At 41.4% G+C, this 25,472-nt stretch overlaps 1 protein-coding gene across 3 annotated transcripts in view; it reads left to right on the top strand.

The window, feature by feature from the left end:
- The window catches only part of EFCAB11 (EF-hand calcium binding domain 11), a 157,413-nt gene that overhangs the window by 66,532 nt on the left and 65,409 nt on the right, over positions 1–25,472 (top strand). Inside the window, exon 6 of one of the 3 annotated variants that reach the window (XM_055361205.2) lies at positions 17,832–17,913. The exons of the other annotated variants lie outside the window; for them this stretch is intronic. Within the exon in view, the coding sequence (XP_055217180.2) occupies positions 17,832–17,898 (67 nt within the window). The 3' untranslated portion in view covers positions 17,899–17,913. Of the gene's footprint in view, positions 1–17,831; positions 17,914–25,472 lie in introns of those variants that run through there. 3 annotated transcript variants of the gene reach the window in all.

The raw sequence follows: 25,472 nt of genomic DNA, 5'->3' as shown, positions 1-25,472 counted from the left end.
TTTTAACTTATGCATTTGGGGCAGGCACAAATATTCAGACCATAGCAACAGCATTTTCTGTTTTATTTCCTTCTTTGTAATTCTCATCATTGTATTGGCCGTATTATCTACCTCAGTATGTTGGACAGTGACTTAAGGGCATGGCCTTTAAATGCTGCTAGAGGGCCATCTGGGATATAGCTGATAACTAAGAGCTTGCCTCTCTACAAGTATACTTTAGATTATTTTTTTAGAATTGAAATGAGAAGATTCACTATTTGCTATATCCATTTCCAAGAAAATATATTATAGCTTCAAGAAAAATGCGAGTGTTAACACATGTGCTGAAATATGATACAGATGTTTAATGTCTTACTGTAATATTATTTTACTGTTCATAGTCACCTGCTTTTTTGATCCCTGCCTAAGTTTGCTTTCTTTATTCCATAACACCTGTTCCTGGGAATATATTTACAGTCTGTTGTCTTTTCTAAATGGTTGGTACATATGTAAGAAAAAGGTTGACTTTTACTGGTTTCTTTCAGTAAATACCTTAAGGATTCCTTGTTACTTATTTTCAGTGTTACTTTATTTCAATTTAATACCTTAATACTGTTTTTACTTAAATACCACATAAGGAGTCATGCTATATGACCTAGGCATGACACTTACTTAAATGTTTATGGATAGAAAACAAATTATTTCTAGTTTTACTTTTTAAAAAGAATTCCAAAACTTCAAACTACACATGATAAATGGCCCTGTGTTTCCATAGGCTTAGAAAGCTTATGTCTAATTTATTACGCCTATGTGATCATGTGTATCTAGTTTGCTACGTTCTATTTCAGATCTTTGCATTTGTAGTTCCCTGTTTAAATATCACATCATCAGAGAGGCCTTTCCTATCCAAAGTGACTTCACTCCATCTCCCATCCCCAGTAAATCTCTGCTGCCTGGTTTTATGTCATTCATAGCACTTAGCAAATCTCAGGGAAGATTTTTGTTTTTGTTTCCTTATTGTCTGTCTGTCAGGCTTGACTATAAAGCTTCATGAGAGCAGTGATGTTGTCTGTTCTTGAATACCTCTGGATGTTCAGGTTAGTTCAGAGCACATGTTGAATAAATCAATGAATTTATTAAAGACTATAAAAACGATCTGTTTATATTAGTATGGTATTTGATCTTTGTTAATTCAAATCTATGAGATTTTCTGTGGATTATTTAGGATGTGAAGAAGGTATCCAGACCGACCTTAGGTTTAGGTTATAATAATTAGCTAACTAAAAAGTTAACAATGGATGTATTTAATCTCTAAGCCTGATTAAATTTTCTGACTGTTTGGGCTGTCTCTGAGAATTGTGTATCTGCTGTAAATTACCAAAACTGCAATAAACCAGGAGTCTTTCCAAATATCGAGATACTAAATACATACTTTGATCTCTTTATGTCCATTAGGAATATTTTAAACATAGAAAAGCATGGAGAATAATATGGTGTAACACTTGCATTTCAGCCACTTCCCTTTATCTTGTCTTAATATTTGTCATATTTGCCTCAGTGTTGATCAAAAACCAGTGTTGATATTTTTAAGATATACTTAAATCAGTAGATCTTGAGTAAAGCAGATCACTTTCTTTTTTTTGAGACGGAGTTTCGCTCTGTTGCTCAGGCTGGAGTGCAGTGGCGCGATCTCAGCTCACTGCAAGCTCCGCCCCCAGGGTTCATGCCATTCTCCTGCCTCAGCCTCCCGAATAGCTGGGACTACAGGCACCCGCCACCACGCCCGGCTAATTTCTTTGTATTTTTAGTAGAGATGGGGTTTCACAGAGTTGGCCAGGATGGTCTTGATCTCCTGACCTCGTGATCCACCAGCCTTGGCCTCCCAAAGTGCTGGGATTACAGGCATGAGCCACCACGCCTGACCGAGCAGATCACTTTCTATAATGTGAGAGGGCCTCATCTAATCAGTTGAATGCCTTAAGAGAAAACATGTAGGTCCCCCAGGGAAGAAGCAGTTCTGCCCACAGGCTGCCTTCAGATTTGAGGCTGCAACATTAACTCTTCCCTTGACTCTCTGTTATGTTGCATTGGTCTGTTTGTCTATCTTTGTGCCAGTATCACACTCTCTTTATTATATAACTTTGTAATCTTGATGTCTGGCAGTGTAAGTCCTAGAGCTTTGTGTTTTCTTCAGAATTATCTTGGCTATTTTTAGCCCATTGTGTTTTAAAATAAATTTTAGAGTCAGCTGTTCAATTTCCACCAAAAAAAAAAAAGAAAGAAAGAAACAAGAAGCCAACTTCAAACCCAAAAGTTGCTGTCTTCTTTCTTTCTCTTTCCTTCTTTCTTTCTCTTAGTTGCTGTCTTCTTTCTTTCTCTTTCTTTCTTTCTTTCTTTCTTTCTTTCTCTCTCTCTCTCTCTCTTTCTCTCTCTTTCTTTCTCTCTTTCTTTTTTTTTTCGACAGAGTCTTGCTCTGTCACCCAGGCTGGAGTGCAGTGGTGTGATCTCAGCTCACTGCAACCTCCACCTCCCAGGTTCAAGCGATTCTTCTGCCTCAGCCTCCAAGTAGCTGGGACTACAGGCTCACGCTACCACGCCTGGCTAATTTTTTGTATTTTTAGTAGAGATGGGGTTTCACCATGTTAGCCAGGATGGTCTCGATCTCCTGATCTCGTAATCCACCTGCCTCAGCCTTCCAAAGTGCTGGGATTACAGGCTTGAGCCACCGCGCCCGCTGGCTGGGTTTTTAATTGAATTTATATTGAATCTTTAGACTAGATCAATTTGGGGAGAACTGACAATGCCAAAATGTTTAAGTCTTCCAGTGCATGAATAAAGTATATCCTTTTGTTTTTAAAGGTCTTATTTAACTTTCCTTGCTGTTTTGTAGTTTTAATGTAAAAGTTTTACACATATTTTATCAGATAATTCTGAAATATTTGGTTTTTATGTAGTTATATAGATTTTTAAATTTTATTTTCTACTTATTTAGATATACAATTGTTTTTTATATGCTGGTCTTACACCAGCAGCATGACTGAATGTCTTAGTCTAGTCCGTCTGTTATAACAGAATACCATGGACTGGGTGGCTTAAACAACAGAAATTTATTTTCTCACAGTTCTTAAGACTGTGAAGTCTGCAATCAGATGCCAGCATGGTCTGGTTCTGGTGAGGAGGCTCTTCCTGGCTTGCAGATGGCTGCCTTCCTGGCTGTGTGCTTCTGGGTCCTTTCCTGGACATGTGCACAGAGTGGGGGATCTCTTGCTCTTCTTATAAGAGCACTAATCCCTTATGATGGTCCCACTCTCCTGACCTAATTACTTCCCAAAGACAGCACCTCCAAATACTGTCACATTGTGGTTGAGGGATTTGACACAGAATTTAGAGCAAGAGTGGGCACACACATTCAGTACATAATACTAAGGTAACTTATTCTAGTACTTCGTCTTAGTAATTGTAATAGTATGTATTTTATGTTTTCTAGGCATGCAATCAAGTCATCTTCAAATAATAGTAGTTTTATTTCTTCTTTTCCAATTCTTATGTCATTGATTTCTTTTTCTTTTCTTACTACATCAGCTAGGGTCTCCCACATAGTGATAAATAAAAGTTATGTGAGCAGGTATCCTGTTTCTTCCCCATCTTGGTGGGGGGAGGGGAAAACTTTAGTATTTCACATTAACTATGGAATATGCAATAGGTTTTTGTGTTTTGTTATGTTTTTAGGGGATAAATAACCTTTATTAGATTAAGGGAGCTCATGCTTTGCTAAGAAATTTTATCATGAATAAATACTGACTTTTATTAAATGCTTTTTCTGCTTATGTTGCCATAATCATATTTTTCTCCTTTACCCTGTTAATGTGATGATGATATGCAGTAGACCAATAGTAAAAATAGAACTATTGTACCATTAGTAAATGTGAGGCTTAGAGGATATACAATTGTATAATTTTTTTTTGTTAAGGGCACTTAAAAATTACTGTTTTCTTATTATTTTTTAGAGACAGAATCTCCCTGTGTTGCCCAGGTTGGAGTGCAGTGGTGAGAGCATGGCTCACTAATAGCCTCAAACTCCTGGGCTCAAGCAATCTTCCCACCTCAGCCTCTGGAGTAGCTGGGACTATGGGCATGTGCTACTATGCCCAGCTAGTTTTTTAAAACTTTTTTGGAGATGAGGTCTCACTCTGTTGCCCAGGCTAGTCTTGAACTCCTGGCCTCAAGCAGTCTCCCACCTCCATCTCTTGAGTAGCTGGATTACAGATGCAAGCCACTGTACCTGACTATATGGACGTTATTTGTAGTAGATTCCACAATGCTGTTAAATTTGTCTATATCTAACAGGTACTTGGGAAGAATAATTAAATGAACAGAGAAGTGGTTTAGAAGTGACAGGTGACTTGGCATTAGTGTCCGAATAAAAAGTAAATGTACATTTGGCCCTCTATATCAGCAAGTTCCATGTCTGTGGATTCAACCAACTGAGGACAGAAAATATTTTTTTTAAGTTACATCTACGCTGAACATATACAGACTTTTTTCTTTGTCATTATTTCCTAAACAATACTGTATAACAACTGTTTACATGCCATTTACAATGTATTAGGCATTATGAATAATCTAGAGATGATTTAAAGTATACAAGAGGATGTGCTTAGGTTATATGCAAATACTACAATATTTTATAGTAAAGACTTAAGCATCTATGAATTTTAGTGTTCATGGGAGGTCCTGGAACCAGTCCTTCATGGATACCAAGCGATGACTATATTTATATATTCAGTCACCTTTTGACAAAGCTTAATGGCAGTATTTCTTTTGTGAGTCTGAACAAATTTTCAAGAAACTACAAAACATTCCTCTAATATCAATTTCTTTTATTCAAAGATGTACTAGAATATTATTATGTTAAGATAACTATCTTAGTCCATTTGTGTTGCTTTCAAGGAATACCTGAAGCTGGATAATTTATAATGTAAAAGGGTTATTTGGCTAAAAATTCTGATGGCTGGAAAGTTCAAGATTGGGCATTTTGCATCTGGTGAGGCCTCAGATTTCTTCCACTCTTGGTGGAAGGCAAAGGGGAGCTGGCATGTGCAGAGATCACACGGCAAGAGAGGAAGAAAAAGAAAGAGTGGGGAGGCACCAGGCTCTTCTTAACAACCAGCTCTGGTGGGAACTAATAGAGTAAGAACTCACTCACCCCCATCCCCAAGAGAACACATTCATCTGTTCATGAGGGTTCCACCCCCAGGACCCAAACACCTCCCATTAGGCCCCACTTTTAACATTGGGAATCAAATTTCAGCTGGAGGTTTGAGGGGACAAACATCCAAACCATAGCGGTAGCTGTAGGACTTTTTAGCTCTGCCTTCTTTAAATTGTATATTATATGTAACTGAGCCACAGACTGAGAGGTGGGTAGAACATTCACCAGGCCTTTTCTTGTTCCTAAGAACAGTGAAAATTCAAAGAAGGTACACTCTGTAGGAAATCGGTATTTCCCATCATTGCTTATATAAATCTTAAGCATCCTTATTTTAAGGTGAGTAGATGAGTGAATGGATAGAGAGAGAAAAAAAAGAAAGAGAGAGTGAGAGAAGTCATAGAAACTTGCTGTAGGTTTTTCACCTGGATGAAATGAAACATCACAGATGGTTTCTCACAGATGATCTCTTGGCTTCCTTTTGTAGGAGTTTCTCCCAGGGCAGTGCATTCTTTGTCCATGGTGGGGAAAGAGTCAAAGTCACTATATCAAAATGATCAGTATCCTATAACATATTCGAATTTAGACCATCTCAACATATGCCCCACATACATTTCCCATTGTGCTTCACCCTTAACAGAAACAAATAATAAGACAAGGTAGTATTTGAACCTCTCAATGAAGAGTTTATAATGCATTGAATAAAGTCTTCACAGATACCAATATTTTATTCGTCCCTCTGGCACCCAGGAAGTTTTTCAATACTCAGGCAATGCATGATTGTAAGATTCATGTTAGGTAAGAAATGTGCCTTTCTTTTGTAAAGTAGAAAAAAGGTGCTTGAAAGGGGAAGTGGGATTAGAAAACCAGTATCGCTCCACACAGGTGCTCTTGAGCAAACCAGTTTTTGGAAGGATTATAAATAGAAGTCAAAGTTCTGTTAATTGATTATAGTAATACTACAATGCTTGTGTAACCCTAAGCATACATGCTCCTATGTTTAATGCTACTGATCTTGGTTGTAGACCCAGGTTTGAAATTATTTTTGTTCAAGTGCATGCACACTTTCAACTTCATACCTTTACTCTTTAATGAAGGAAAATTTAAGACAAATAAAATTTAGAACAGATTTTGTATAGTTGGTAGTAGAATTTGAAAATATATTAGTTCCAGGCCAGGCACAGTGGCTCATGCCTGTAATCCCAGCACTTTGTGAGGCTGAGGTGGGTAGATCACCTGAGGTCAGGAGTTTGAGACCAGCCTGGCCAACATGGTGAAACCCCGCCTCTACTAAAAATACAAAAATTAGCCAGGTATGGTGGTGAATGTCTGTAATCCCAGCTACTCAGGAGGCTGAGACAGGAGAATCACTTGAACCTGGGAGGCAGAGTTTGCAGTGAGCCGAGATTGCACCACTGCACTCCAGCCTGGGTGACAAAGAAAAAAAAATATATATATATATATATGCGCCAAGTCATAAAGTAGACCAAAAATATAAGTAGCTCTAAAAATAATTTAGATAAAAATTTTATTGATGGGTAGAGAGTGGATTTTGGAGAAACTGAGATTTTTGTGTATCTCTAAATATGGGGGTTGATGAAGAGCTCAGTTATTCAGCCTTTTACTTCTTTTAACAAGGACTTATTGAGGCAACTGTTACTTGCTTACATTGAGCTAGGCAGTTGGGGATATGGTGTGAAGTAGACAATTTTGTTCTGTAACATTAAATGGCAAAACAGTATCAAGTAAACTAAACCAATGATAACAACCATATAATCACCAGTTGTTCTAAATGCAAAATAAATAAATAAATAGGGTAATAAGAATGCAGAGTAATTGGGATAGTCACTTCAGGGTGCCTGCGGAGACCACAGGAGAGGGTGACGTGTGTTTGTGATTTCTGTGGTACCACCCATCAGTGGACCTGATGGACCATGGTTCTGACTTCTATCCTTTCCCCATTTTATAGATGGGGAAGATGAGATGCAGAAGCACAGTAACTTTCCATGTGCATGCAGGCATCTATGTAAGTGGTTAAGTGAGAATTCAAACCCAGGTGGTCTGACTCCAGAGTTTGTATTTTTAACCACTGTGCTGTACTGTCCCACAAGTAATATTAGTTTCATTTTAGTGAAATAACCAAGATAAGTACCAAGCAGACTAACCCCAAAGTCCGCTCTTAACAGCTACACTAACTGCCTCTCAAGAAGTCGTAGAGCTTATAGACTGACACAGCTGGTGTGTTTTTATCATTTTTTTTCTGTGAAGTAATTAGTATTTATTTTTTCTATTTTATTTAGATTTCATTATTTTTCAACTAATTATAAGCCACCTTCAAAAGAAAAGAAAAACGGAAGTGAAGTCTCAGTTTAGGATCAATTTGAAATATTCTTAAGACTCTTTTAATATGACATCAGTTAACTTGAGCACCTTCATCTGCCTATGCAGTCCAGTATTCAGGAGAATGCAGTTCGTCTTAGTCCCTTTGAGCTGCTATAACAAAACTTCATAGACTGGGTAGCTTATAAACAAAAGAATTTTATTTCTCACACTTCTGGAGGCTGGGAATTCCAAGATCAGGGCACTGGCAAATTCAGTGTCTGGTTAGGGCCTGTTCCCTGGTTCATGGAATGGTGTGTCACATGGTGGAAAGAAGCAAGGGAGTGCTCTGGGGCCTCTTGGGCACCAATCCCATTCATGAAGGCTCTTCCCTGTGACCTACTCTTATGAAGGCCCCACCTTCTAATACCATCACATTGGCTATTAGGTTTCAACATATGAATTTTAGGGAGACACAAATGTTCAGAACACAGCAGAGTCATACAGTAAATACTAGGAAAGGTATACTCACAACGTTTAGAATAAATGGAAACTGAAAAACTATTAATAGGCCAAATCTTAAAAGAGGATATACTAATGCTGACATGTGTACCCACACATATATTTGGCATTTCTGATAGAACAGGTTTGTTCTGGAGAGTTTATACATAATGAATTTTGCTAAAAGTTTTCTGTAACATCCCTGTGTTGTAATAGGGGAAGAAGCATCACTTTTCTCTTTTTATAATTAGAAAATGCAGGCTTATAAGGTTATACTCAGAGTGAGTCAAGCTGAATATTGGGTAATCTTTAATCATAAACCGTCCACACCTTCGATTAAAAATTATTGTCTCCATGAATAATAATAGGAATAAGAGTCTATATGAGCCCAGCAGTGCAAATTAGCCTACAAATTAACTTGGTTTGGCAAAAGTAAAGTAAGCTTTTAGTCTTCTTCAAAAATACTTATTCAGACATATGTAAAAGAAAATTATGGTTTATATTTGTAAGTAATTGAAGTGTTTGGGAGTTTTTTTGTTTGTTCGGTCCTTGATTTTTTTTTTGGAGGGGTGGCATGTTTATGTTTTTTTTGTGTGTAGCTTACCATAGCCAGATAAATTAAATGCATTGTAACTCACTGAAAAATAGAACAAATTTAAAATGAATAAGGAATATGGTTTTATAGGATCATAGCATAGTTAATAATATCACTAACATAAAGAAGAAGCGTCAGGAAAAGAACAATAACACACGCTATGATGCTGAAAGGAACCAACATCTAGAATAGCAAAAGTGATAAAAGGAAAATAATAGGAAATGACCTGAATTTCATAAAAGGTGTCTTTCTAATGCCTTTAAATATAAAAGAAGGAAGTAGGATTGAGTACACTAAAAAGAAAAATAGTCATATGATGTAAGAGTTTGTCCACCAGAGCTTAACAAAAACAGTGGAGAACAGGAAAAAAATGGGCTAAATATTGAATACAATAGCAGTTTAGTAATGATCAGAGGACGGGGAGATGGGGGGATCATGTCTCGGCAAAAGAAAGGTCAAAACAAGGCAGAAAGTACATTTTGGGTTAATTCAAACAAGGTAAAGTAATAGAAGAAAATAATACCAAGTAGACATTGTTTTAAGATAATGAAATGTATAGCCTAATGTTACGCACATTGCTTAGCAACAAGCAATTAAAAAAAAGAATGAAAAAGGAACTATGGAAAAGAAGAGACGTGTCTTGTAAAGGGTCAGATACAAGATGAAAATGAGAAGAGCCAAGAAAGAAAATGAATTTAGACCTCAAAGAAGTTTGAGATAAATGACCCACATTTGTTATTGTCTCTTAGGTCAGTTTTTTAAAAAAGTTAGATACTGAATTATAATAATCATTAAAATAACTGCTCAAAGTAGAGATATTGATTGCTATGTAAAATGTACTCCATATTCTTTATATATAAAGCTGTGAAGATATATTTAGACATTCATATAATTGAATATTTTGAGAAAATATATTTTAATACAGTATGATAAAACAAATCTATAAAAATGATGTAAATGTGATTTAGAAGGGCATTTGGAGATGATTTTCATCTTTTATTTTCTTGTTTTGGATATGGATTGTTGCTTTATACATCTCTAATACTTTATTGTAAATATTTAAATAGTGGGTAGCATCAGACCTGTTTGTAAAGTTCAGAAGTACCTTTATATAAATGATAGCTTCTAAAGGCCAGTAGACGCATTTAAAAATAAGCAAGTAAATTAATTCATCCCATACCTGGCAGTTAAAATAGAATGCATTTCCATTATATGGCTTTAGATTTGACTTTGTAAAAGCTAAAAACAATACAAACCCCACATACCACACTACAACAGGGGTCATCTAATGAGAGGATTATTGTCTCAAAACATTGCTCAGATCATCTTTTAGTACGTCCCACCTGCAAGCTAGAATTTTTCTCCTAGTCATCTGTCTTTTGAAATCATAGAATCTCAAACCTTGTTTTTTCCCCTATCCATTTGAGAAAATGACCAACGTTCTGTAGCGTTGGAAAGAAGGTACAGATTTAATAACACACGTGAAAGCAATTGAACAAAAGTGGTAATAATCAGGCTTTTATTATTGAGTTTTGGGACTTGCATGTCATTACTTATGATAAAGCTCCACAGTGCTTCTGCCAATCAGAGTTCTTACTGCTCAGTGTTTTGAGGTTGAGAGTGGTAAGTTAAAGTGTGCAGTGCCTCTCAAAATAGTTATCCAATGTCTTAATATATGAAGGGGTGCCTTTTGAGATACTCTGATTTGTATTTAGGATTTACCCATTGCTAAAGCTGAGTGCTTTTAATTAAAACAGTAGATCCAAACAACTGCCAAACCCTTTCATGGAATAAAATACCATATTTTAGTAAATCTGAGACACCATTGATTCTAGGGGCACCATCATATTATGTACCACTAATGACAGAAAAAGTTCTGCCTGTTAAACTGACACACTGCTAAGATACCAACAATTGCAAGATGCTTTGCAAATTTAGAAATTTTTAAATTGTGGAAAATGGTGTTAGAGAAGCAAGGAAATAAGATCATGTGCACTTTCGCCACCTCGTTCTGAATTATCTTTAGATTTCTTATACCCAGTACTAATCCTATCCAGTGTACTTTATTCTGCCCTTTTAGAACCTCTTCTTGGCCCCATTACCCGATTTCATTGCATGTAACCTTGACTTCACTCAAAATACTTTTGGTTGGCCGGGTGTGGTGGTTCATGCCTGTAATCCTAGCACTTTGGGAGGCTGAGGCGGGCAGATCACAAAGTCAGGAGTTCAAGACCAGCCTGACCAACATGATGAAACCCCGTCTCTACTAAAAATACCAAAATTAGCCGGGTGTGGTGGCACACACCTATAATCCTAGCTACTCAGGAGGCTGAGGGAGGAGAATCGATTGAACCCAGGAAGCAGAGGTTTCAGTGAGCTGAGATCGCACCACTGTACTCCAGCCTGGGCAACAGAGCCAGACTCTATCTCAAAAAAAAAAAAATAAATACTTTTGGTCATCTACTCTGGGAGTAGATAGTACTCTGACTATCTCAGTCAAACATGCCTCTCTGACCTATCCTAGCCTTACGAGAGGATGTAGACATCAATTGTGGATAGTCCGTGGGCTCATTCTTGCCTTGTAAGCAGGATGTAGGCATCAGTTCATGAAGATCTGGTCCTACAGCCATTGTAGAGCTTCCTCATTCAGTGTTGGTTGGGCTTCTACCAGGAGCCTGGCATTGTGCAGGTGCTCTAAGTTACAACACTGAACAAGACACGTCCTGCAGGCAAGGAACTTGCAGTCTGGGAGAGCAGATGCATAAACAGGGGATTGGAATTCATTTAACTTTAGCCATGACGGGCAGCGCTGCCAAGAGGTAAAGTTTCTCTTAACCTCTTCCTTGATTTACTGTCCCCCCTCTTTTTTCTTGTGACCCCAACTTAACCCTTCATAATATCAAACAAATGTAATCTGCCTTGCATTGCACAGAAGCCTATCAAGAATTCTCTACAAATGGACTATCTGAACCCATGCACATGTTGTTTTGTTTTTTACTTTTTTTTAAACACGTCTTACATATATAATCATGTGCATATTTTGAATAGAAATTTCCCCCGTCCTAATCAGCTACCCAAATGGGAGTAGGAATAACTCATTGTAATGATGATGTTGGACCCTGTCTTGGAGATAGCATGTCCAAGAGGCCCAGCACCCTCTGACCTTAGGATATGATCTAAATACAGCCTCATCTGTTTAACGGAACCATCTCCTCCTCCTCCTCTTTTTCTCCCTCCTCCTCGACCACCACCACCACTGATGCTAGTAATAGAACCCATTCTGGGCCCTGCCTTCTCTCTAGCTCTAACTCAGCCAAGCTTCTGGGAAAAGTAGTATGCTTGTTGTTTTCATTTCCCCACAGTCTCTACTTCTGAACTCAGTACAGTATGGCTGTCACTTCTACCAGCTCCACTGAAATAATTTTGCTGTACTCACCAACAACCTCCCAGTTGCCAAATGTAACCTTCACCCTTCAGTCTTTGAACCCTTTTCAACATTCAAACTAATGACCTCCTTGAGATGCCCTTTTCCATTGGCATCTGACACTGCTTTCTTGGGTCGAGTCCGACCTTTAACAGCCAATGCTTCCACTCTCCCTTGGTGAATGGCACTCTGCCTGCATGCCCTTTCCAATTTTCTCTTCCTTACCAGTATACTTCTCTGGGATATTTCACTCACAGGCTCCACTCCCACATGGAGGACTCCCAGTTCCATTCCTTTAGCTCAGCTTGGTTTTCTCAGTGTCTCACCCCCATCTTCAGCTCCTACTGAACGTCTTTCTCTGGGTATCCTCAATGACCCCTCAAACTCCACATATTCTAAATGGTTTATATTACCTTTAACCTGCTGATCCTTCTCCTTTTTTGTGTAACTTTCTTTGGTTCATTATACCACCATTTACCCAGTTACCCATAACTGGAACCTCTAAATCAACCTCTTTTCTTGACCACTTATAACCAACTGGTCACCAAATTCTGTCTCATCTACCACCCATATCTGCCTCCGTTTTTTTCCACCTCAACATTCTTGACCCGTGCTATCTTAGTTGGCTGTAACAAAGTACCTCACAATTGTGTGGCTATATGGTTTGGGTGTGTCCCCACCCAAATCTCATCTTGAATTGTAGGTTCATAATTCACATGTGTCATGGGAGGGACCCAGTGGGAGGTAATTGAATCATGGGGGTGGGTTTTTCCAGTGCTGTTCTCGTGATAGTAAGTCTCATGAGATCTGACGGTCTTTATAAAACGGCAGTTCCGCTGCATGGCAGTTCTTAGTTGATGGAATAATTTGTCTGTTTAATTCCGATAACGAACAAGACTGTGGCATGCTAACTAGTTACGCAAACCCCGAGCAGTCAGCATCCCCCAACTTCTTAGAAGGACAAGTGGCATTCAGCCACCTGAGATTGAGCAATAACAGGTCTGTGATGCCCTTAGATGTCCAGGACTGCATGTGCACTACACTAACTGGCGGCGTTCTGCCCCCGTCCTAAAGATCTGTGGAACTTTGAATTTGAGAGAGATGATTTAGGGTATCTGGTGGAAGAAATTTCTAAGCAGCAAAGCATTCAAGAGGTGACTTGAGTACTTTTTTTTTGAGAAAGTTTCACTCTGTTGCCCAGGCTAGAGTGCAGTGGTGCGATCTTGGCTCACTGCAAGCTCCGCTTCCCAGATTCATGCCATTCTCCTGCCTCCGCCTCCCGAGTAGCTGGGACTACAGGGGCCTGCCACGGCGCCCAGCTAATTTTTTGTATTTTTAGTAGAGGCGGGGTTTCACCATGTTAGCCAGGATAGTCTTGATCTCCTGACCTCTTGATCCACCCACCTCGGCCTCCCAAAGTGCTGGGATTACAGGTGTGAGCCACCGCGCCTGGCCGACTTGAGTACTCTTAAAAGCATTCCATTTTATTCATTCACAAAGATGTGGTTTGGAATTGGAACTTATATTTAAAAGGGAAGCAGAGCATAAAAAAATTGGAAATCTGCAGCCTGACAGTGCAATAGAAAAGAAAAACCCATTTTCTGGGGAGAAATTCAAGCTGGTTGCAGAAATTTGCATAAATAACAAGGAGCCAAATGTTAATCACCAAGACAATGGGGAAAATGTTTTCAGGGCATGTCAGAGACCTTTATGCCAGCCCCTCCCATCGCAGGCCCAGAGGCCTAGGAGGAAAAAATGGTTTTGTGGCCTGGGCCCAGGACCTTGCTGCTTTGTGCAGTCTCAGGACTTGGTGCCCTGCATCCCATCTGTGGCTAAAAGGGGCCAATATACAGCTCAAACCATTGCTTCAGAGGGTGTAAGCCCCAAGCATTGGAGGCTTACATGTGGTGTTGGACCTGTGGGTACACAGAAGTCAAGAACTGAGGTTTGGGAACCTCTGCCTAGATTTCAGAGGATGTATGGAAACACCTGGATATCCAGGCAGAGGTGTGCTGCAGGGGTAGAGCCCTCATGGAGAACCTCTGCTAGGGCAATGCAGAAGGGAAATGTGGGGTTGGCGCCTCCACACAGAGTCCCCACTGGGACTAGTGGAGCTGTGAGAAGAGGGCCACCATCCTCCAGACCCCAGAATGATAGACCCACTGACAGCTTGGATCGTGTACCTGGAAAAGCCACAAACACTCAATGCCATCCTGTGAAAGCAGCCAGGAGGGAAGCTGTACCCTGCAAAGCCACAGGGGCAGAGCTTCCCAAGGCTGTAGAAACCCACCTCTTACATCAGCGTGTCCTGGATGTGAGACCTGGAGTCAAAGGAGATCATTTTGGAGTTTTAAGATTTGGCTGCCCCACTGGATTTAGGAGTTGCATGGGGCCTGTAGCCCCTTTGTTTTGGCCAATTTCTCCCATCTGGAATGAGTGTGTTTATCCAATGCCCGTACCCCCATTATATCTAGGAAGTAACTAACTTGCTTTTGATTTTACAGGCTCCTAGGCTGAAGGGACTTGCCTTATCTCAGATGAGACTTTGGACTGTGGACTTTTGAGTTAATGATGAAATTAGTTAAGACTTTGGGGGACTGCTGGGAAGGCATGTTTGGTTTTGAAATGTGAAGACATGAGATTTGGGAGGGGCCAGGGACAGAATGATATGGTTTGGCTGTGTCCCCACCCAAATCTCATCTTGAATTGTAGCTCCTATAATCCCCTCATATCATGGGAGTGAGCTGGTGGGAGGTAATTGAATTATGGGGGTGGGTTTTTCCCATGCTGTTCTTGTGTTAGTGAATAAGCCTCACGAGATCTGATGGTTTTAGAAATGGGAGTTCCCCTGCACAAGTTCTCTTGCCTGCCGCCATGTAAGATGTGCCTTGCTCCTCCTTCACCTTCCACCATGATTACGAGGCCTCCCCAGCCATGTGGAACTGTGAGTCAATTAAACCTCCTTTATAAAGTACCCAGTCTCGGGTATGTCTTTATCTGTGACATAGACTAATACTAATACTAATACTAGTGTGAGAACAGACTAATACAGTGGCTTAAACAACAGCAAAATTTATTTTCTTACAGTTTTGGAGGTTAGAAATCTGAGAAAGCAACAGGGTTGGTCCCTTCTGAGCTCTTTCTCTTTGGCTTGCAGGTGGCTACCTTCTCTCTGTGTCTTCACATATTCTTCCGTGTGTGTGTGTGTGTGTGTGTGTGTGTGTGTGTGTCTGTGTGTCCTAATCTCTTCTTATAAGGATACAGTCATATTCTTCCACATGTGTGTGTATCTGTGTGTGTGTGTGTGTCCTAATCTCTTCTCATAAGGATACAGTCATATTGGATTAGGGCCCACCTGCATGACTTCACTTAAATGTAATCGCCTCTTTAACAACCCTATCTCTAATTACAGTCACATTCTAGGGTGCTAGGAGGTTAGGACTTCAGCATATGAGTTTTTGGGGGACACAATTCAGCCCATACTACCTGCCTTCATTTTCTTATGAGCTTATTGCTCACTCTCCCACTTTGTTTCCATACCTCCAGTATCATCTACATTCTGACATATCTTCCATATCACCATCAGAGAGGTTATTCTGAATTCAAATAGCAGTGCAGTACTCTCCCTGCTTAAAGCCTCGGGTCAGTGGAGTATCTACCCAGACCCCTGCACAAGGCACTTTCCTACTTGCACTGTGCCCCACCCACGCGGAAGTATTTCAGCCTCCCTAAAGGCTTAGACCTGCACCTCTGTGCCTTTGCACATGTGGCTTTCTGGGTCTGAATGTTCTTTTTTTTTTTTTTTTTTTTTTTTGAGACGGAGTTTCGCTCTGTCGCCCAGGCTGGAGTGCAGTGGTGCGATCTCGACTCACTGCAAGCTCCGCCTCCCGGGTTCACGCCATTCTCCTGCCTCAGCCTCCCGCGTAGCTGGGACTACAGGCGCACGCCACCATGCCCGGCTAATTTTTGTATTTTTAGTAGAGACGGGGTTTCACCGTGTTAGCCAGGATGGTCTCGATCTCCTGACCTCGTGATCCACCCGTCTCGGCCTCCCAAAGTGCTGGGATTACAGGCGTGAGCCACCGCGCCTGGCCTGAATGTTCTTAACCCTGCCTCCCTTTGTCTTATCAACTGAATTGTTTAAGACCCAACGTAGGCGGCCAGGAGGAAACATGGCAAATAGCAATAGAACAAATGGAGAGAAGCTGTTGAATTATTATATGAGAAGGCATCTTGTTCATAAGAACACAAAGGAAAAGAATATGGTAATGTAAATTAGGCTGTTACAGACTTTTGTCATTCTGTGGAGCCCCTGAAACTTTCTTAAAGGGATGGATGATAAAATTTACATCTTCCTTTTCATCAGTTACTTAGCCATTAGTTCAGGGCCCATCTCTCCATACGTAATCACTGCCTAGCCTTCCCAAATCGGAGCCCCGTCATAGGGCTGCGGTGGGATCTGGAGAACCCACTCTCAGCAGTCTCTGTTCTTTAACCCTAGACACAGGAACAATGCAGCTCTTCCCCACCTTTTCTGAAAAATGAGTACAAATTGCAAGAAATGCAGCACAGATTGTACAATGTCAGTACATTAGCAGTGACATGGGAAATCTGATGGAGTCAGAGGGAAAAGGTGTAAATTGCAGGATAATATCAAGGGGAGGTCAGTATGTTAGTAATGCAGGGAATATGATGGACTTAAAGAAAAGGTATAAATTACTGGGTAATAGAAAGGAGAGGTCAGTACATTAGTAACATGGGAAAACTGGCAGATTTGGGAGGAAAAGGTGCAAATTATAGGATAATGCAAAGTAGAGGCATCACTGTAAAGATGAGCTTACCTCATACAAGGAGACTGGCTGGCCATACACACTCTGGCTACAATTTTCAGTATTTTTCTAGTTCTGTCTCACTGCAGATCTTTAAGTCTTTTACAATCATTAATTAAATTTAAGAGTTCTTTAAGCCTCCTTAAGTCATTAAATTTCAAGCTAATATTACAGAGAAAAATTATTGTCCCTGCTCAATAGAAAAAAAAGTCAGAAAGATTCCGTCAAAACTTCTGAATGCCTGAACCTATCAACCTCATATGTGCCAACTAACAAATACCCATCTTTTAAAGAATCCTTTGCTGCACACAGACACACATTCCTCCAAGAGGCTCTGTAAATATGACTGATGTTTCTGTGTTCAAGACAAAATTAAAGCAGTCATATAATAAAATATATCTAAATAAATTTTTTATTGACGTATAATATATGATGGGAACCTATTCTGCACCGGCCTCTCTCATTTCCACATGGTTTATGAGTGAGGCACTTGCTGCCCTTTTTCCCAGAATATCTTTTCAAGGATGTTTTTATAGAGAACAGCCTTCAGAGACAGAGATAGTGTCTCCTTCCGGAGCAATGGAAAGGCTTGCTTACTGACCATTTAAAAAGATCCTGGGCTAGGTGCTGTGGCTTACACCCATAATCCCAGCACTTTGGGAGGCCCAGGTGGGTGGATCACCTGAGATCAGGAGTTCGAGACCAGCCTGGCCAACATGGCGAAACTCTGTCTCTAGTAAAAACACAAAAAAAATTAGCCGGGCCTGGTGGCATGTGCCTGTAATTCCAGCTACTCGGGAGGCTGAGGCAGAATCGCTTGAATCCGGGAGGCATAGGTTACAGTGAGCCAAGATCGCGCCATTGCACTCCAGCCTGGGCAACAGAGGGAGACTCTGTCTCAAAAAATTTTTTCAAAATTCCTGGTTCCATAAACTCAAGGTTCTTCTTCTATGATGCACCCACTTGCACATACAGGCATCCGTCTGGGTCCAGCTGCATCAGCCCGGAGAATATGGGGCAAAGACTGACTCAAACGTGCTGACGCTCTTGCTGTTTGCTGTGCTGTGAGTAATGAAGTCCTTCGTTTCTGACCTAGTAGTCGTGGGTCTTCTGCCAGCATCTGTGAGCCTGTGGCATGTGGCAGCTTGCAAGGAGGCTACATCTTCAGATCCTTCACAGTTTTTAATAGTTTCTTCAGCAAGGATGGGATGCTGCCAGAGGCATAGCTTTCTGGAAGAAGGATAAGGAAATCATGATCCTTAACAGGACTTGAGGGAAGTCTATGGGAATTAGTAGCGAATGTATTGATCGAACCGTATGGTCAACCAGGCAGTCATGGTCTGCTTCATTTCCTGTTTATAAGGAGGAGTTGGGGAGGGACTTGCAGTGGATTCACAGATAATTGCCTAGAAAGCGCCCGGGTTGGTTGCTACCTCTCCTCCAGGCAGGAAGACTTCCTCACCAATGAGGTGGTCAGCCCCAGGTCCACCCATTGAAACAACTGTACAGAGATTCATCCTGGGTCGGCAGAAGGCTCTACCCTCTTTCAGATAATAGTTATATAGACAGATGCCTATATTGAGTGAGAATGTAGGGAAATTTATGATTTCCATAGGCAGAAACCAGAGAATCATTAGAAGTTTGTTTTGGGAGATGGATGGTGGGGCATGTAATACTTGTTAGGGAAGCATGGTGAGAGCTGAGCCATCTCAGTCCAGTCCCTCCTGCACTCTTGTCTGCCAACTTCAGACCCACATGGAGTTAAAGGTCTCAAAGATTTTCACAGGGTTTAACCAAACTAAAAAATCCACATTTCAAGACCCATATTTGGAAGAAAAATATTTTGAAAAGCAAGAGAATGAGAAATGAAAAGTTCAGGAAAGTGATTACTTAAGAAGATGTGGCACAGGGCTCATATCAAGAAGGAACACAGCGGGAGCTATGGTTTTTTTTTTTTGTTGTTGTTTTTTTGAGACAAAATCTCACTCTGTTGCCCATGCTGCAGTGCAGGGGCACGATCTTGGCTCCCTGCAACCTCCACTTCCCGGGTTCAAGCGGTTCTCCTGCCTGAGCCTCCCCAATAGCTAGACTACAGGCGCCCACCACCATGCCTGGCTAATTTTTTTTTTTTTTTTTTTTTGTATTTTTAGTAGAGATGAGGTGTCACCATATTGGCCAGTCTGGTCTTGAACTCCTAACCTTGTGATCCACCTACCTCGGCCTTCCAAAGTGCTGGGATTACAGGCATGAGCCACTGCTTCCAGCCAGCTATGGTAATCTTGTTAGTTTTCTAGTTCTGACATTGGGGGTGAGTTCACAAGTTTTGGTTTTGTTATGCTTCATGATATACCTATTAGTCACATATGTTCTTTTGTATGTATTAACTATTACATAATACATTTTTGGGATCAGCTTAGGGACATTTATAATTGGAATTATTGAATTACTATGAGTCATATAACATCTGTTGGATTCTTATATGGCTTTAGTAGACTGGAGGATAGTGTCTTCCCGTAAAAGCCCTGTAATATCAAACAAGAATGTCTGACAGGAAAATGGTGTATCTCCCCACCTTCCTGGGAGAAATACTGGAGATGTTCAAGGTTTTACCTTTCTTAGGTAGTAGATAGATCATGAAATTATTGCAGACTAAGTGCTCCGGTATTTTCCTAATCTAAGATTATTTTAAAATTATTTTAGCTTAATGTCTAATTCTAGATACAGTTAATTTTCATCAGTTCTGAAAACAGATGCTAAACACCTATGTTTATAATGCTGAGGGGGCATTACCTGGGAATTTGAGACATTTGGGAAGATCTTCTATGTACTCTACCAACTTCACTGTTCTTGAGGAATGAAGAAGCCATCATATTTCCTTTTGTAATTCTGTCTTCCATCTGGTCAGGAGAAAGAAGGATTCTTCAAGCCTTTCTCAGGTGGCAAAACTCTAATGAGAATCCTGTGCTTTTTGTGTCCCCTGTGAATGACTGCAGCTCCTTGCTGACAGCTTAGCCCAAAACAAGGCCTCTGGGGACTCACCAGCCCTTATCACACTTGCGAAGAGAGCTTGATGTGTGGTCTAGTTGTTGTTGGGAGTTAGGACACTAGATTCTTTGTGAGGTCTCTTAGGATGTTGTTGTCATAAATAATACTCTCTAAAGGTTTTTACCACCTACTGTAGACCAAATGCTTTCTGTGCTTTGCTTTATTTACTCTTCACAGCAACCCAAGGTAGCTGTTGTCACCATCCCCATCTTGTGCTGAGGAAGCAGGGCCTAGAAAGAGGTGAAGTCACTTTTTGTGGCCTCTTAGGCAGAGTGCACACTCGGTCCTGTGGATTCTATAGCTCATGCTTCTAACAGTGGCAGGTCTTTGTCATTTAATCCTTTAATTCTGGTAACATTACAGGAGTGTATAGAATTTTTTTTAACCTCATGGAAGTGAGAATGTCTTACAGTTGTGATCAGACATTATGTAATAAGGACAAGTGGGTCAAGCTCTGTGACCTCCAGGCAGGAGCCCCCAGTACATTAGAGATTGCTGAGATTTGACTATCCCTTTTTAAAGTGAATTCCATGCTACTGCTTTTCAGCAAAACTGTATCACTGATACCAAGATGGTTAATATTTTCTAATAAGCGGGATTTAACATTTTTAAAGTGTGAGGAGGAGGGACCAAGTACATTAGAGATATTTTTATTTTTGTTTTTGTTTTTTGAGACAGGGTCTCACTGTCACCCAGGCTGGACTGCAGTGTTGTGAACATGCATCACTGCAGCCTCGAGCTCCTTGGCTCAAGTGATCTTCCTGCTTCAGCCTTCCAAGTAGCTGGGAACACAGATGTGTACCAACACATCTGGCTAATTTAATTTTTTTTTGTAGAGTTGAGGTCTCACTATGTTACCCAGGCTGGTCTCAAACTCCTAGGCTCAAGTGATCCTCCTCAGCCTCCCAAAGTGCTGGAATTACAGACGTGAGCTATATTTCTTTAACATACTAGGATGAGACCTAGTGTGCACACATTTGTTTCTGTAAGAAAGCAGGTTTGCATAGTATTTTGGTGTCTGTTATGCTCACGAAGGATATGTCATTTTCCTTCTGATTTATAATTGGTACCTATGAGGGAAGTCACAGCACTTAATGTGAAATGGGCTTCAAAGGTAAAATATGAAGTGTCTTTATCCTTAGTTTGCTGATTTGTCTTTATTTGGCTACAGAAAATGTAAATACATTAATCTGGCATACAGAGCACGTAAAACAAGGAAATGCAGTGTAAAAGTAGCCAGAGCTGGCCTCCTCCAGGTACAGAAGGCTGGCCACATCCCTGAAGACAGGTACTCACTGGGTGCTGCAGAGACCTTGGACCCCCAGTTGTAATCTTTTTAGGGGAGCTTTTTATAGTTTTTCTGCTTAACTCTATGGAGTATTTTATCTTGGTGTATTCTTGTAAATGCCTTAATTTGATGGAATTTCATACAAAATTGACATATCTTTCCTTTTAATGGGAATGTTTTGTATCTTTATAAACTCTTTCTGAGGACCACATAGTCCTGTACGTAATAGTGGTTTAAATATACATAATTTGAAGTGCAAACCACTCCCACTTACAAACCATGTCATAGCAAGAGAAACCTTTATTTTAGCTTAGTCCTACTGGTCTTGCCAGTCTCTCTTCAGGGACCATATTCACTTGACTTGATGATGAGATTGCACACTGTTAATCTATTGGTTAAACAGGTGTTTATTGCACGCCTATTATGGGCTTAGTTCAGGGTTTTCCCTGTGCAAGAGACAAAGGAAGTACAGCCCCCCAGTTAAGAATGGATTGGTTTCCAAATGATTGGGAAGCTGAATCTGGAACCTGGAATGTGGCGCCCAACAATGTAATGGATGGCGCTTAATTTTCCAGGTTCACCCATGAGGCATCGTTAATCCCTAGTGTGGTTCATCCATACCTTGATGTCTAAGGCTCCTGTTAGGGTTGAGATACAAAAAAAAAGCAGGGGGAACTTTCTTCTGCCTTTCTGGGTGCTAAGCTCACCCCTTCTTCAGTGCCCTCCTGCCACAGGGGTTCCCAGTGTCCTCCACAGTCACCAGCTGCCTCTTCCCTGTTTCCCCAACCCAGCAAAACTCTCATTTCCTCGGCGTAGCAGATCTCAGTTAGATGTTAGTACAGAAGTATTTTGATTTAACTAATTCATACTAACATGTGCATAACTGATAACTTCCTTAATCTTCCCAGAGGCATTTGCATTATTAAAACAAAATACTTATTAAATGCATATTAAGTCAAGCAAGGGTAGATTATTTAGCACGTAGGATAAAGTGAAATAAAAGATTAAGACCATGCAAGGGCAGTTGCGTTGGGGCTGCAGGATCACCCTGGAGGCAGAACAGCCCTAAGAGGAGCTTGTTCCCTGGGGCTGGCTCTCCAAAGCCCACCCTACTTCTCATCACCTCTTCCTTATACTGTTTCTAAATTTCTGGATTCTGGAAAAGGCCACACATTAACATGATGTTGGCTCCAGCAGAAGCTCCATTGGTTGAGGTGAGGTTTGGGGAGGACCAGGGATTGGCTGAGGTCATCCATGACTGATTTTTAGGTTTGAGTTGCCAATACACCAGATAGTAATAAACGTAGGGACTGCCTATATAAGGCAGGGTCACTGACTAAAAAACAAGACAAAGGTATAGCACCAGTAGTGACCAGAAATCATGGAATCATTCAGCAATTCAGGTCCTATTTGCTGATGGTGAGGCAGGAGACCTGGTTCCTGGCTTCATGCTCAGTTTATAATCTAGTCAGGTAAATAGACCTTATGTAAATAATTACACTAAAAACAAGATCAGGCCAGGCACAGTGGCTCACGCCTGTAATCCCAGCACTTTGGGAGACCGAGACAGATCACTTGAGGTCAGGAGTTGGAGACCAGCCTGGCCAATATGGTGAAACCCTGTCTCCACTAAAAATACAAAAATTAGCTGGGTTTGGTGGCAGGCACCTGTAATCCCAGCTACTCAGGAGACTGAGTTTGGAGTGGGCCAAGATTGTGCCACTGCACTCCAGCCTGGGCAACAGAGTGAGACTCTCAAAAAAATAAAAATAAAAAAAAGATAAATAAAACATTTTTAAAAATGAGATCATTACACATTTCTCTACCTGCTGTCATAGAAAACCAAAGAACATCATGAATGATTATAGCCTGGGGCCTGATTGAGCTGGAGTGGGGGTGGCTTCTCCGAGGGAGACACATTTCAGCCTAGACAAGGAGATAAAGGCTGGGTCAGCGAAGTGACGAGGGTGTGGGCCCAGGGCTTAGGAGAGTATTTTAGGCAAGACGCATGGTGTGCAAGACCCTGGGGAGGAAACACTCTTGGTGCCTTTGAGAAGTGGCTGGTGAATCTTGAAGAGGGAGAACCTGCAGGTGCTGGAGGGGGCTCTTGGAGAGGCCAGGAGGCAGCTTTGTCCCACAGGCCTCGTGGGCCACGTTTTGAGGATAGAACCTGAAAGGCATGGGGTCTGACTTTAGGAATTTTAAGCAGGGGAGCAACAGCTTCTACTGTGTGGCCCTGACCATGCGTTTAATTGGGGCTTAAAGAAGGGAATCTATTATTGGTGAGGGCAATTCAGATCTGAAGGGAACAGAAGGGGCTCTTGCCATACGGTGTCATTTAGGGGTGCCCAGAAGGGCCCCTGCCCAAAAATGTCTTTCCAACCATCCCTGACGGTGTCTAAAATCCTATCATTGAACTTCATCTCCTTTAAAACACAAGTCCTCTGACAGTCAAGCAGGATCAGACAAAATTGCAGGATAATATTTAAAAATTTTGTCAGGCCAGGCACGGTGACTCATGCCTGTAATCCCGGCACTTTGGAAGGCTGAGGTGGGCGGATCACTTGAGCTCAGGAGTTTCAGACCAGCCTGGGCAACATGGCAAAACCCTATCTCAGGCCAGGCATTGTGGCTCACACCTGTAATCCCAACACTTTGGGAGGCTGAGACAGGCAGATCACTTGAGGTCAAGAGTTTGAGACCAGCCTGGCCAACATGGTGAAACCCCATCTCTAGTTTAAAAAAATACAAAAATTAGCCGGGCATGGTGGTGGGTGCCTGTAATCCCACCAACTTGGGAGTCTGAAGCAGGAGAATCCCATGAACCTGGGAGGTGGAGGCCACAGTGTGCTGAGATCGCGCCACTGCACTCCAGGCTGGGCGACAGAGTGAGTGAGACTCCATCTCAAAAAAAATAAACATAAGCCAGACATGGTGGCATGCGCCTGTAGTCCCAGCTACTCTGGAGGCCGAGGTGGGAAGATCACTTGAGCCCAGGAGGTTGACGCTGCAGTGAGCCGTGATTGTTCCACTGCACTCCAGCCTGGGCGTTGGACCCAATCTCAAAAATAAAAATAAATTTTTTTTAGAGCTCCAGCCATCCTTTTCAAATAAAGTATCTCTCTCTTTCTCTCCCCCCATAGCATCTCTTCCCTCTTCAGACGCCCAGGACTCATATGTCAGTCTCTAAATCAACACCTGATTTCAAGAGAGGCTCTGTTGGATACGACTTATATGAACTTTATGATGCAATTTTGAATCAGTCTGTTGCCTTTTCCTAGGTTATAATGTATGGCTGATTGTAACTCCAGCTGCTTTAGGTGATAAAAGGAATTCGTTGACTCTCACAACAGAACCATGCAGAAGTGGGACTGCCTCTGGTGCAATTTGATCTGGCCCCTGGCCGCAGGTCTCTGACGTTCTTTCAGCCTTGCCCTTGCCCCGTGTCAGTGGTGATCTTGAACTGACTCCCACCAAGGATCCAGCACTGACTGCAGCGGCTCCCGGCCTCACACCCGTAACCTCACCAACCTGAGCTGAAAGTGCTGCTCTACTCAGGACGGTCACAAGCCCTTGGCTTCTCTCTAAGGTTGTGGGACACCCCTGAGCCAATTATTAGGTCCAGGAGTATCTAATAATCTGAGAACTAGTCACTGAGGGCATCCTGCTGATTGGTGGAGTATAATCTCTGGAGCTGTGGATGGGATCCTTCTCTCCCAAATCACAGGGACCCTGGATACCAAGAATGGGCACAAGGTTGAGTCAGCTCTAGGGAAGCACCAAACAACACTGACGCATAGGGATATTTCTATTTTAAGTCTTTTGTCTGTTAATTTAGTATTAAAGAAATGTGGCTGGACATAGTGGCTCACGCCTGTAATCCCAGCACTTTGGGAGGCCAAGGCAGGCAGATCACTTGAGGCCAGGAGTTCGAGACCAGCCTGGGCAGCATGAAAAAACCCTGTCTCTACAAAAAAACAAAAAACAAAACAAAAATTATCTGGGCATGTTGACGTGCACCTGTAGTCCCAGCTACTATTGGGAGGTTGAGGTGGAAGGATCAGTTGGGCCCAGGAGGTCAAGGCTGCAGTGAGCCATGATTGCACCACTGTACTCCAGCCTGTGTAACAGAGTGAGACCCCATCTGAAAAAAAAGGAAGGAAACAAAAGGAAAAAGGAAAGAAAAGGGAAAAAGAGAAAGAAACATGGGCATCAGCAAACAGATGGGAGAGGAATTGTTTTTAGGGTAGACCGTCAGGCCATCCAACAGTTCCTGAAACTTG

The sequence above is a fragment of the Gorilla gorilla genome, chromosome 15 (assembly GCF_029281585.2).
Source record: "Gorilla gorilla gorilla isolate KB3781 chromosome 15, NHGRI_mGorGor1-v2.1_pri, whole genome shotgun sequence".
Taxonomy (NCBI): domain Eukaryota; kingdom Metazoa; phylum Chordata; class Mammalia; order Primates; family Hominidae; genus Gorilla; species Gorilla gorilla.
This window is presented reverse-complemented; position numbering and strand designations above follow the sequence as displayed.